Here is a 13,736-nt window from a genome sequence, read left to right as displayed (position 1 = left end):
TTGCCCTAGGTAATAAACAATTTGGAATAAAAAGGATTTATCTATCCCTAGTTCCAAAATAGCCACGTGTTCAAATACTCTAGGTCTTTCTGTTTCTGTTCCTTCAGTTTCGAGTTACAATGAATTCCCTTGCCAAAATCCCAAAGCATTAATCCTATCAGGGCTAAAAGATATGTAAGACATGGGCCCCAAGAAGAATTTTAGATCAGATTTTTAAACTTGAAAAGGAATTTTATAGGAGCTTTTGGTCTTCAAGGTCATAAACAGATCATACTCCAGCCAAAAAAAAAAAAAAATTGTATTCTCTACTACAATGAGAGTATAATAAGAATATTGGAAGAATTAAGAGTATGGATAACAAAAATGCATAAAGTAATTGGTCTCTTCTGAAGAAATCTCTCCGTTAAATCAAGCTGTACCTGTCTGTCTCTCTGTGCACTAACTCTCTGTTGAAATGCACAGTGCAACCAGACCCACCCATCGGCCTCAACTGGACTTTACTGAACATCAGTTTAACGGGAATCCATGCAGATATCCAAGTGAGATGGGAACCACCACCCAATGCGGATGTTCAGAAGGGATGGATAGTCCTCGAGTATGAACTACAATACAAAGAAGTGAATGAGTCCCAGTGGAAAATGGTAAGATATGATTACACAGCACACTCAAAAATACTTTGACTTTTCTTTATACCAACAACACCTCTCTCCTTTGCAGTCAGACTTCCTTTTGACCTAATTCCACATGCCCATGCTGTATATACACTCCTTATTTCTTTATTTGAGGAAAACAGATAAAAAGCAGTAAAATATCTGGGAATTCTGTCCAAGGACAGATGCTTCCGTGGAGCTTATATGGAAGTGTAAGGAAGGAAAGGAAAACTATCTCCCCAGTCCTTCTCAGTGTCCAGTTTAATGTTTGACAAAACCATACACTCTAGCTACTTAAGCTATCTTTGGGGCTGTGGCTAGACATGAGAAGAGTTATGATCAAGATCAACAATGAGCTATGGCTAAACATCCTCCCGTGATTTTAGTTGCTACTACTTACAGGATCCTCATTAATGTAAGTTCTTCAGTGACTCCAGGAAGGAAACAGAGGAAGAGGGTTTGTCCCCTAGAGCTTTCAGAAGGTGATTTTGTTACATATCTCAGAGAGGAAGAATCCAGCTTAGAGGTTTTGATGCAGGCCAGCAGCATGGTAGTCGTTGACCTCTGAACTGTTCACCTCCTTGACATATGTATGGGAACTCGGCACTTAGATAAATTCCACATGGCACACAACAAGAAGAAAAACAGGATTATCTTGCTGCTCCAAATATAACTAATTCTAAATCAGTCTAACCACAGAGTCATAGCCCTGGCCAAGTCGTTTCTGGCCAGTCATCAGGTCTTGCCCCGTGGCTTTGCAGATTCACTCCCAGAATTTTGAGACAGCAGGCCTTGTCCATTCAGTGATCGGCTGAAAAGGAAGCCAATTTTGTCATTAAAGTTAAGTTTGGAGCAGCTGTGAGCAGTTAAATAGTGGGCTTTGAGGTGCTGTTTTCAGAATCATTTTATTTATTTATTCATGAGAGACACAGAGCGAGAGGCAGAGACATAGGCAGAGGGAGAAGCAGGCTCCCTCTGGGAAGCCTGACGCGGCACTTGATCCCAGGACCCCAGGATCATGACCTGAGCCAAAGGCAAACATTCAACCACTTAGCTACCCAGGTGCCCCTCAGAATCATTTTAATTTAGATATCTGTTCCATTAACTTGGTGCAAAAAATCCCGGTCGGCTGTTGAGTCAAATAAAACTTTCTAAATTCAAGTTTTCAGTGAAACATTTATTCAGCAACTGATATTGAAATAAGTACTGTGCAGAAGGCACTGTGCTGGGTACTCCAGGGCAGAAGTTCTCAGAGTGTGAGAGTCCCTGAGACCCTTTCACGGAGTCCACAAGATCAAGATTGTCTTCACACAAGTACTAAAAGGTTATCTCCTTGGGACGCCTGGGTGGCTCAGCAGTTGAGTTGAGCCTTTGGCTCAGGGCGTGATCCCGGGGTCCCGGGATCGAGTCCCACATCAGGCTCCCTGCATGGAGCCTGCTTCTCCCTCTGCCTATGTCTCTGCCTCTCGCTCTGTGTCTCTCATGAATAAATAAATAAAATCTTAAAAAAAAAAAAAGAGTTATTTCCTTTTGTCACCATGAGATTTGTATCCATGGTTCAAAAGCTATGGTGGGAACACTGCTGTCACCTGAACACAATCAAGGCGGTCATTCTAAACAACACTGACAGTCACTGTGCTTGCTACCACCGTGCACTTACAGTAAAGGGGAGAAAGCCAGCTTTACATTAGAGTGGTCTTGAGGAAGCTGCACATTTTATTAATTTTATTAAATCTCAACCTTTGATGACATAGCTTTTGAATATTTGTGAACACATGTCAAGTACACATAATGCACTTCTGATGCATACTGAGCTATGGATGATTGTCTTAATAAAGCACCCAAATGGCTGAGTTGCCAGCTGAACCAGCTGCTTTTTGCATGAAACACCATATTTACTTGAAAGAACAACTGATAAATTAATAGATGGTTATTCATAGTGAAGTTGGCAAATACTGGGCAAACATTTCTTGAAAAAGAATGAAGTGTGCTTATTAGTTTAAGAAAAACAATGACAGTGGTTGTTACCAATGAAATTTGAGCTTTCAAAAGAAAATTAAAATTTTGGAAAACTTGGATATGCAGTAGTGAGCTTGATAGCTTTCCCAGTCTTTGATGACTTTCCATATGAGATCCATGGTGATATTAGCTAAAGTGGATTTTTATATTGTATAATAAAATGTGTGAACATTTAGAAAATTTGCACAACTCAATGAATCAATATTTTCCAAATGACTAATACTTGATGTAACAAAAATAATGGGTGGGGAGGTGATCCATTCAAAGTACTAGATAGAAAGGTGGATTTGGGGATGCCTGGGTGGCTTAGTGGTTGGGCACCTCCCTTTGACTCAGGTTGTGATCCTGGGAGCCCGCTTCTCCCTCTGCCTGTGTCTCTGCCTCTCTCTGTCTGTATCTCTCATGAATAAATAAATAAATCTTTTTTTAAAAGGTGGATTTTAATGTAGCAGGATAGGGAAGATTCATTGATACAGTTTCCGATTCCACATTGCAACTAACCTTTAAGTAACTACCATGTTTACCATCCTAGTTCAATTGGAGTCCTATCTGACTGGATTAATACAGCATTCCCCCAAGCAGGTCTTATGCTTCTGGTGTTTGATGCATATGATCTATTCTTCACACTGGAGCCAGAATGATCATTCTAAAACACACTCCTCACTTAAAATTCTTTGAATAGATACTCAAAAATATGCACATACTTAAATCCACCTTCTACCTGTATGATTCTGAGTCTTGACAGACCCATAGACCTTTGTAGCTAACATCACAATCAGGATACAGAACAACTTATCATAACCTTCAAAAAAATTTCCTCATACTGTCCCTTTGTAGTCAAATCCTCCCCAAACCTGAACCCTTGGCACCCACCGGTATGTTCATCTCTGTAGTTTTGCCCTTTCCAAGAAGTCATTGGAATGGAATGATATAATAACCTTTTTGACTCTAGCTTCTTTCACTCCTCACAATGCATACAAGATTCATTCATATTGCTGAGTGTAACATTCCTTTTTATTGCCGAGAGTATTTCATTGTACTGTAAAACTGGTCATGCTCACTTTCTCTGTTTCACATAGTGGTTGTGAGTATTAAAAAAAATACTCCATTTGGTAAAAGCTAGTGGAAAAATAGAAAGCACCATATTAATGTCAACACATGAGGGCACTTAGCACAGTCTTTCCACCTTGACCTCATTTTTGCATTCCACACTTGGACTTATCCACAGGGATGCCTCAGTGGCATCTCAAAAAAGCAACATGTTCAAACCTCCTCCTGCATCCCTACTTTCCCTCTCTCAGTAAATGACAACATGTCCATACAGTTGTTCAAATTAAAGAGAATATTGTCCTGACATCAATCAGAAACTTGCTCTTATACCTTGTATCCAAATAATCACCAATCCCTATTGATGCATGCTCTGAATTATATCATGAACTAGATATTTTTTAAGAGTGTAAAGGAGTCCTAAAACAAAAAGTTTGAGAGTCTAGGAAAAGCAAAGATGTGAATTCATTAGCATACATGGATTTACCTTCATTGGCATCCATAGATTTACTGATCATAGTTTAAGCCCTGAAAGTCCAGTGATAGAGCTGTATTTCAGCTGACGCACAGATACGACACTCGCACCCTGAGCCAGGTCCATGGGACCATTCCAGGTTGCATCCCAGCTTGACTCTGCTGCACTTACTGCATCTCTGCTAAATCTCATATCTATGTGAGTCCAAAAGGGTCAGTTAACTTTTACTTCACCCACCTTCTATAAGTGAAGTTACATCGTCATGGCATTTCTTACAAGTGTCTCAGAGTTGTCATGAATACCAAGGGCTTATCTGTAAGAACTGACCTCTGCTGAGAAAATTCACAATCAAATTGATTATGAGCACAAGTGCCATAAGCTTAAGAACAAGTGAGGTTCATAAATGGGGCAGCGGGAAGCTAGTGTTTGTGGCTTGTATTGGGGATTCAGGTTACCACTGACAATGTGGAATTTTCTATTACTGTGCCTTTAAACAAAACAAAACAAAACAAAACACGCCTGGGTGGCTTAGTGGTTGAGTGTCTGCCTTCAGCTCAGGTCGTGATCCCAGGGTCCTGGGATCGAGTCCTGCATCAGGCTTCCCATAGGGAGCCTGCTTCCCGCTCTGCCTCTCTCTCTGCCTCTCTCTGTGTGTCTCTCATGAATAAATAAATAAAATCTTTTTTAAAAGTACATTTTTAATATAAAAGTAATACTAATGATGATATAGTTGTTTATAACTATTTACCTGCTAAATCAGGTTAAGGATGTATTGTTTTTTAAAGAAGGAATGGAAAAAAATAAAAATAAAAAATAAAGAAGGAATGGGTGCTATAGAATTATCCATATTGGTTGGGCCATCTCCTGAGCACCCACTGTATACTTGGTACTATGCTGGGCTTTGGAAATGCAAAGATAATGAAGGAATTGTTTGCTCCAGGGAATTTGTGGTGTAATATAGAAATTTGAGCAACGTAATATAAGAAGTAATATAAGATGTGATTGTCAGGATGGAGTAGGAAAAAGTGCCAAGAATGACTTCTTAGAATATAAACATACTGGGGTGCCTGGGTGGCTCAGTCAGTTAAGCATTTGCCTTTGGCTCTGGTCATGATCCTGGGGTTCTGGGATCGAGTCCCATGTCCCCTGCTCAGTGGGGAGTCTGCTTCTTCCTCTCCCTCTGCCCCTCTCCCATTTGTGCACTGTCTGAAATAAATGAATAAAATCTTTAAAAAAAAAAAAAAAGAATATAAGCAATACTTGCACTGGGATTGGCTGAGAATAGACATTCCCTCAAAGGCAGGTGGCAGGGTTCCATGCAGGTAGTAGGAGCCATGTAAATGAAACCGAGTTTGGTGTGACTGCTTTGGAGGGAAGATAAAGAGGAAGCCATAGACCAAATCACTGAGGGCCTCTGTTTGGTCTTGTTATTAGTGAAATCTGTAATGAAATAATATTGGTTATAATAACAGAGAAATTTGGGCCTCAAAACTGGACACATATGTTTCAAAAAATATATTAGGGAAACCAATAAGTTTAAAATTCAGAATCTTGCCTTTTAAAAAGTATTTTAGGCATGCAAATATATCACGTATGAAGAAGTTTCAGGGGTGCCTGGGTGGCACAGTCAGTTAAGCGGTGACTCGGTTTGGGCTCAGGTCATGAGATCCAAACACTCTGTGGTTAGCACAAAGTCTGCTTAGGTTTCTCTCACTCCCTCTCCCTCTGCCCCTCCCTCCCGACCTTGCCCATGCATGCCCCCTTGTGCTCTCTCTCTAAAATAAATAAACCTTTTAAAAAGAAGAAGAAGAAGCTTCAATGAAAGATACAAACTAAACATCCCATGTACATGTGGGAAAAAATAGGGACCTTGTGACTACAAGCTAACTGAGGTGAATGTATATTTATTTTAGAAGCTGCAGGCCCAGCCTCTAACTTAAATTATGAGAATCTTTTTAATGTGAAAAGTCTATGCTGTTGAAAATACACGTTTTCCTAGTTTTCTATAAATGGTAGCAAGGTGTTCTATCTGAAAACATCCAGCTAGACCACCTTGAAAAATCCATATTGAATACCTGCTTTGAGTGTTTGACTTGAAGGAAAGCACTATCATTAGTGGGGTCTACCTCTTTGATAGCTTTATGTCTTAAGGGTCTAACAGTCTTACTACCCTCCCCCTGGCAGGTAAAAGAAGATCCTGACTGTAAGGGTTGTGGGACCTTGGTTTTTATTACCAAGGACTCAGGTGACATTTCTTTATAAATTTTTAATAGCAAACCATTTGAGGTACCTTTAAACTTTCTAGAATAAGCAGAATAAATATGCAATTGCTACTAATAGAATAATTTAGACAACTATGGTTTTTCTAGGACGCTTTCCAATTCTGTGATCTTATGAAGGACTACCCAGAATTTCCAAAGAATAGATTGTGTGTGTGTGTGTGTGTGTGTGTGTGTGTGTTTGACTCTAATTTGTTTTGGTGTGGAAATATGGATTTTTTTTCTGTTCTTATGCCTTCCTACAAAACTGTAATATCCAAAGGGTAAGCAACATGTCTGTAATTTTCTTTATAGTCCCACCATTCTCCCACTATAATTCTATTATGCTTTGTTTGTATAGAATATCTGACAGCCCAGTACAGATAGAGCTACAGTTATTTAAACAAATCTATTTTATGTTTGGGTTTGTACCAAAACAACTTTGAGGACTGTGATCTATGTAACAAAACGTTTCTTTAGAAAGTTATTTGCCTCCATCTTCCTTTAAGTAGCAAACTCCGCTAGTGCACTATATTGTTTTTTTCCTATTAGAACCTTTTATTCTGATTATGTTGGTGCTTCAAGAAAACAGCTTAGCCCATACTTCATTGTGCCCTGAACTTATGACACCAAGTTGTATTTGGCCAATTAGGAACAAGGTCAAGCTGCATTCTTCTTAGGTCTATTCAGTTAATAAATGGCACTTAACTGATGGTTTTCATATAATCTCTAACAAAAACTCATAAGTTGCATTGATTATTCCCCAAGAGGTGAGACACCAATGTAATTCAGGTGAGCCGCTCTGAAGAGATTCATCAGCTTCCTGTCCCACTCTAGCCAGATTTTCTGGAAAACCATGGGAAAAGACTGAAATTCTCCACCAATCTGGGACTGCAAGTGAGTTGTCACAACATTCACTGGGAAAAACAAGATTCCCAACACGGCACCCAACAGACTTCCACAGATAAAATCTGTGACCAAATGAGTGCTGTGAGTTGTTGTGGTAGGCAGATATTCCTTAATGGGACCTAGAAGGCCAAAGGAAAGGACATTCCTGAATCCATTATGGAAAAGAACAGGTACCAAGCTTCTATAATACTAATTCCATGACATTTGAGTGCCTTGAAAGCCTGGTAAGTGCTTGTAAATTTGTCATGATGCTTGTGATCTTGAAGCAATATCTGAACTCTTTCCAATGGAATGAAAATTGCTTCTGTTGTCCCTGCAAGCACGGTTGCCACACTGTGGGTTGCAAACTCAGAGGTACTAATGCTTTCAGAGAAGGCAAGATAAATCCTCATATGGACCAGACGTAAGTGCCAGCATAGTTGTCTTCTGCATCAGTGGGGGAAGGATTCCGTGGTACAGTTTTCAAAAACCATCCCTCCCCAACTGAAGCCCTGCATCCCAGGTTTTGATTCCATACAGCTTTCCGAGTGGGAAAAGTGATTGCTACGTTGCTGAAAGCTGCACAGTGACCACACAAATAATGCTTCATTTCACCAGCATTTGTAGTATGAGGTGATAGATCTTGTTGGGAAGATGTTAGAAGGGGTAGCCTCTTGTCATGAGCTTCTGAATCCACCATGTTGCTTAAGAGCTTTTTGCTTCATGAAGGATATTTTTAACTTGTAACACTATCTGGGCCTGATGTTTGGAGGGGGGGGTATTTTTTTGATAAATTTCTCCGTTTCTCCCATTGTTACTGGTCTGTTAGGTTCTTTCTTCTAGGAAGAAGAAAACTTTGATACGGGATTTCCTGAAATATCTAGGCTCCATGAGAGTCTTGCCACAAAAAGAAAAATAAAATAGCCAATGACAGCCATCTCCCTGCTAAATCATGCCATTGCAATGGGCACCCAGCTCTGTGCCTGGTTGCCACCAGCCAGCACATCGGAGAGCCTGTGAGCAGCGGCCAGTGGCCACACGGGCACTGACCTTGTCCAAACCCCCCCTCAGTGCACTGGAAAATAAGATCCACTTTTCAGAAGTTCATTTTAAATACAAATACAGAAGCACCTTAATAGAGTTTATCTCATTGAGTTGTTGTCTTACTAACCAATAAGTTTTCTATTTTGTCTTGAAAGATGGACCCTGTATTGTCAACATCAGTTCCAGTTTACTCGTTGAGACTGGATAAAGAATATGAAGTGCGTGTGAGATCTAGACAACGAAACTCTGAAAAATATGGCGAGTTCAGTGAGGTGCTCTATGTAACACTTCCTCAAATGAGTCCATTTGCATGTGAAGAAGGTAAAAGATTTAAAATTGCAGCCAACATGGATTTTGTCAATAGAGTAATACATTGCCTACATTGTCAGAGTGTTGGTCAGACCATGATCCATTAGCATCAAAAGTCAGGGTGAGAGACCTCAAGTTCACTCTTTTTAACAGATCTTATTCATTACAAAAGCAGAAGGAGAACTTCGTGTGTGATGATTTAATTCAGGAAATGTCTGGAGGTAGATGTAAGCTAGAGAGGGGAGGACGCACTAAGATATTAATGGGATATCTCTGGATATCAGACTTTCAGATGATTCTTTTGTTTATATGTTTCTATATTTCTAAAGATATCTATAATGAGTTTGTTTTGCATTTATAATCAGAAAAAAATGCTTTTTAAATGCATAGTGAAGAAATACTGGATCCATATGGATAGATGGATATATGACATCTAAGAGAAAGCCTAATATTGTGTCAGCATACGTAGTCGATGGCAGCTACTTATTGGTTTCAGAAAGGTTAGGCATGGCTTTTACCTGGAGATAAGCCTGAAAAGTAGTATGCTAGTTATGTGCCAGAATGACATGGAACATTTGAAGATCCTACATACGAAAAATACAAAGATAATTCAAGTTCAAAGAAATGAGATCTATGAATTGAGAATAAAAGAATTAGAACTTTTGATACAGAAATAAAGAAATCTGCTTAACAATGAACAGTAAGTATATAAAGTTGTCACTCCCATGTGGGAATTAGCTGTATTGCATCTATAGTGAAGAACAGAAGGTTTACAGGGCTATGTATGAGGAGCTGAGGCTTGCTGATGAAACAGTCACAAGCTATAGAGAAATTAAATTTCTCTTTCTGCATGGATGCTACAGGTAGAACCCATGATACTAAAGAGCACTTAAATGAAAATGCCTGTAGCATCATTTTTTCCTAAGTTCTAGTTAACAGGCTTGTTCTTTTAAACAATATTTGACATAATGAAATTCTGGTTTAAAAAGCACATTTGCCACACACTCTTTAAGCTTTTTATGATGTCATTTAATTCAGTTAGGCATAGATCTTTTAATTGGTTTTTCCTTCCATGTTTAAAAAAAAAATAAGTTCTAGCTTTGTTGTATTCCTGAATATGTTACTGATAGAAAGTTACAGATACCACAAGATACAAAATGCCATTCTCTGCTCCACTAATTCTCTATAGTATCCATAATATTTGCCTTGGGGATTTTGATAAAAATAAAATAAAAATAACAAAGGAATATTTCAGCATAAAAAAATCCTACTTTTAATGAAACAACAATAAAGTGAATTTCACTGGTCTTTTCATGTAAAGCAGATAACCCTGATGAAGAGGTGGAGAAAAGAGAACCCCCCTCCTGCACTGTTGGTGGGAAGATAAATTGGAGCAGGCACCTAGGAAAACAGTATAGAGTCTTGAGAATGGAGTATTAAAAATAGAAATACCATTCAATCCAGTAACTCTACTACTGGGTGTTTCCCCAATGAAAACACTAATTTTAAAAAGTATATATACCCCCCCGGCCTCATTGCAATAGCCAAGACAGAGAAGCAGCCTAAATGTCCATCACTAGGCAAATGGATAAAGAAGTTGTGACACATATATACAACGGAATATAGTAAGAATGAAATCTCACTATTCCCAACAACATAGATGAAGCTAGAGGGTATTATGCTAAGTGAAGTAAGTCGGACAAAGAAAGACAAACACCCTGTGATTTCACTGATATGTGTAATCTAAAAAAACAAATCAAATGAACAACAACAAAGCAAAAACAGAAACAGACTCATAAATACAGAAAACAAACTGGTGGTTGCCAGAGGGGAGGGGAGGACATGTGGGGGAGGATGGATGGAATAGATGAAGGGAATTAAGTGATCCAGATTTCCAGTCATAAAATAAATAAGTCACAGGGATGAAAAGTACAACATAGGGAATGTAGCCAATACTACTGTGATAGCGTTGTAGGGTGACAGGGAGTGACTACAGCTATCACCGTGAGCCCTGAATAATGTGTCAGATTGTTGAATCGCTATGTTGTACACTTGTAATTAATAGAACATTGTATGTCAACTATGTTTCAATTAAAAAGTGGGTAATACTGGGAACCTACTGCAGGCACCTGGTAGGCACTTGGTCTTAAGCAATGAAATTTTATGAACAAATCCCCCCAATTCTGCCATCAAATAGAAGTTGGGGCCCCCAGTAGTGAACTTCTGTCAAGGATATTTTGTAAACTGTAAAATTGATGCCTGCATGTTTAAGAAGTTTTTCATGAGTCAAAAATAGAAACTCTGCTGCCCTCTTTTTGATGGATCCTCAATCTGGAGGATAAAAAAATAGATATTACCATATGAAATTAAAAAAAAAAAAGGTGAGAGAGGGAGAGGGAGGGAGGAGGAAGGGGGGAGGAGGAGAGGGAGGAGGAGAGAGGAGAGGAGAGGAGAGGAGAGGAGAGGAGAGGAGAGGAGAGGAGAGAAGGAAGGAAGGAAGGAAGGAAGGAAGGAAGGAAGGAAGGAAGGAAGGAAAGGAGGGAGGGAGGGAGGGAGGGAGGGAGGGAGGGAGGGAGGGAGGGAGGAACTAAGTGGACATTATTTGGGTAAAGTCGTATGTTAACAAACAGCATTTTTTTTCTAGAGCTGAAGCCATTAATGATATACCCTGAACACATCAGATGCTTAAAACAGTTGTTGTGGATTTTTTGATATAAATATGGATTGTGCTTCAACTGTTTGCTTTTTCTTCACTTCGATGTTTTTTCATATATGAAAGGATTTGAAGAAGTGGACAGAGATGTTCTTGGAATAGAAAATACTCCCACGTCATTACATTCTGTTTTAGTGGTTATCAAGAGAAATCACTGACTTCACTAGATGAATACAAATTAAATATTTTTATGTAAAAAAGTGAAATGTAAACTTCAAGTATTCCCAATTCTATGAGTGAGATAATACTCTTTTGTGTTTCAGACTTCCAGTTTCCATGGTTCTTAATTATTATCTTTGGAATATTTGGGCTAACGATGATATTATTTTTATTCATATTTTCTAAACAACAAAGGTAGGTGTGAAATAACCTATGTAGATGTTTTTGCTAGTGTTTAGATTTCCAGATGTGTTTCCATTTGTTACTTGATATCTTTTTTGCAAATCATGAGTGAAAATTTTAATTAATGCAGTAAAATGTTATCTCTAGTTATACATTTACAGCTTTTTTGTGCCCATCATAGAGAATTCATGGGTGTCTGGTCTATCTGGGAAGATGTATAGCATATTAAGAGGCTAGGGGCTGCATACCTTGTGATAGGCACCCCTTAACAAAACTGTTATCTCAGAGCTGCCCCTTGATCTCTCCAAAGTCCTAAGCAAACTGGCCCATTCATTCTAGGACAACAAGGTTATCCTACATTTGTAAACACAGCTAAAATTCTAAGTTTAAAGAAATTCTGTTCTATATTCTCTTGTTGCCAAAAGACTCAGATTCTAAAAAAAAAAAAAAGACTCAGATCCTAGTAATTATTTCTGCAACTGCTGCTTAATCTCATTTGAGTCCCTTAACCTCTCTGGGCTGTATGTTCTCATGGGTAACAAAAGCATGCTAGATTATATGACCCTTAAATTTCTCTTGAGCTATATGAGCTGTCACTCTATTTTTCTTCCTGAAAGAAATTCCACACACAAAAAAATAAAAAATAAAAAAAGAAATTCCACACAGACTACAGGAAATTATAATACAAAATATAGGAAAAGATATTGGTACTGATTGTAAATTTTCTTACATTTAGAGTATTTTTAAGTCTTTAAGATTAAGAGGTTGATCTTGCCCCTTCTCCTAGAACTAGGGTAACTAACCCTCCCAGTTTGCCTGGAACTTTCCTGGTATGAGTACTGAAAGTCCTGTGCCTTGAAAAAAGCCCTCAGTTCCAGACAAACCAAGATGGTCAGTCACCCTACCTAGAACGGAAGGCACTTTCTGCAGCTGAGCCAGGAGGCATCTACAAATCAAAACAGGATCTATGTAAATACATTACAAAAGCTTTTTAATTAGAGTTGCATCTTCAGTTCTATAATATAAACCAAACGGACAAAATTCATTATGCAAAATTTCATTTTGCATCTAACCTTTGAGCAACATTTTTTTTACAAGCACAAGTATTATACAGTTTTCAATTGTTTGGGGAAAAAGTAGTAAATAAATTTATAGAATTTTAATTTATATATTTAAGTTATGCCAACAACAAAGGAGCCAAATTATTCTGTTGATTTGAATTTCTTGATTTATACAGTTGATGGGCAATTTATACATAACTACAGTAGACAGACCCAGTATATAAAGTAATTCACTCTTAACAATAGCTGTCAAAAAAAAACAATAGCTGTCAATTTTTTTTGTTTTTTTAATAGCTGTCAATTTTTAGTCATTGTGAAGACCATGTAAATTTGTTACATTGTTTAATTATATTAATTAACAATATTTCAAAGAAAAATAATTCTCTCAACAAATAGAATTCTAAAGAAAATATAGTAACCATTGTATAAGAGTGTTTTCTGAGAATAATGAAGTTCTTAACTTTGACATTTAGTCAGAATTACCAAATTATAAAATTGTTCTGAAATCTTTATCTCTCAAATTTCCTGTACTAAATTAAGTCCTTTGTAGAAAAGAATTAGTTTTGTTCTTTCATTTACCCATAAAAACGTTGTCATGATCTAAATGTCCATGTTCCAATGAAAGTAAAAAATGGAAGAAAACAGTTGTCAGCAGGTGTGGAACAAACATGAAGTTCTAATAATTAAAATGATTAAAATGATACTCCAAAGAAGGAGGGACTTATGTCAGCTTTCCCCAAAATGTTAGGGCTCTAAAGGGCATCAGGTCCTACATGTTGTTTGAAGTGTTGAGTCCATGCCACTTTTCATTTTCCAGATAATTGAGAATCAACTGTAGCAAGATTTATAATGTAATTTGGATTTGAATAAAATGAGAGCAAAGTCCCATAGTTTCACGCCAGTTCAGCTGCACTTTGTTTTCAGTCATTC

At 38.0% G+C, this 13,736-nt stretch overlaps 1 protein-coding gene, 1 long non-coding RNA gene and 1 pseudogene across 9 annotated transcripts in view; 1 reads left to right on the top strand and 2 right to left on the bottom strand.

Annotated features, from left to right (window-relative positions):
• Positions 1 to 13,736, bottom strand: part of LOC144312925 (uncharacterized) — a 57,594-nt gene that overhangs the window by 5,483 nt on the left and 38,375 nt on the right. The gene's annotated exons all lie outside the window — the stretch shown is intronic.
• GHR (growth hormone receptor) overlaps positions 1 to 13,736 on the top strand; it is a 272,010-nt gene that overhangs the window by 252,533 nt on the left and 5,741 nt on the right. For all 8 annotated transcript variants that reach the window (XM_077896086.1, XM_077896083.1, XM_077896081.1 and 5 more), the window contains 3 exons: positions 463 to 641; positions 8,537 to 8,702; positions 11,667 to 11,757. In XM_077896086.1, the coding sequence (XP_077752212.1) occupies positions 463 to 641; positions 8,537 to 8,702; positions 11,667 to 11,757 (436 nt within the window). The remainder of the gene's footprint in view (positions 1 to 462; positions 642 to 8,536; positions 8,703 to 11,666; positions 11,758 to 13,736) is intronic.
• On the bottom strand, positions 7,168 to 8,287 carry LOC144312923 (mitochondrial nicotinamide adenine dinucleotide transporter SLC25A51-like; annotated as a pseudogene).

This window comes from Canis aureus, chromosome 4 (assembly GCF_053574225.1).
Source record: "Canis aureus isolate CA01 chromosome 4, VMU_Caureus_v.1.0, whole genome shotgun sequence".
Classification (NCBI taxonomy): domain Eukaryota; kingdom Metazoa; phylum Chordata; class Mammalia; order Carnivora; family Canidae; genus Canis; species Canis aureus.
This window is presented reverse-complemented; position numbering and strand designations above follow the sequence as displayed.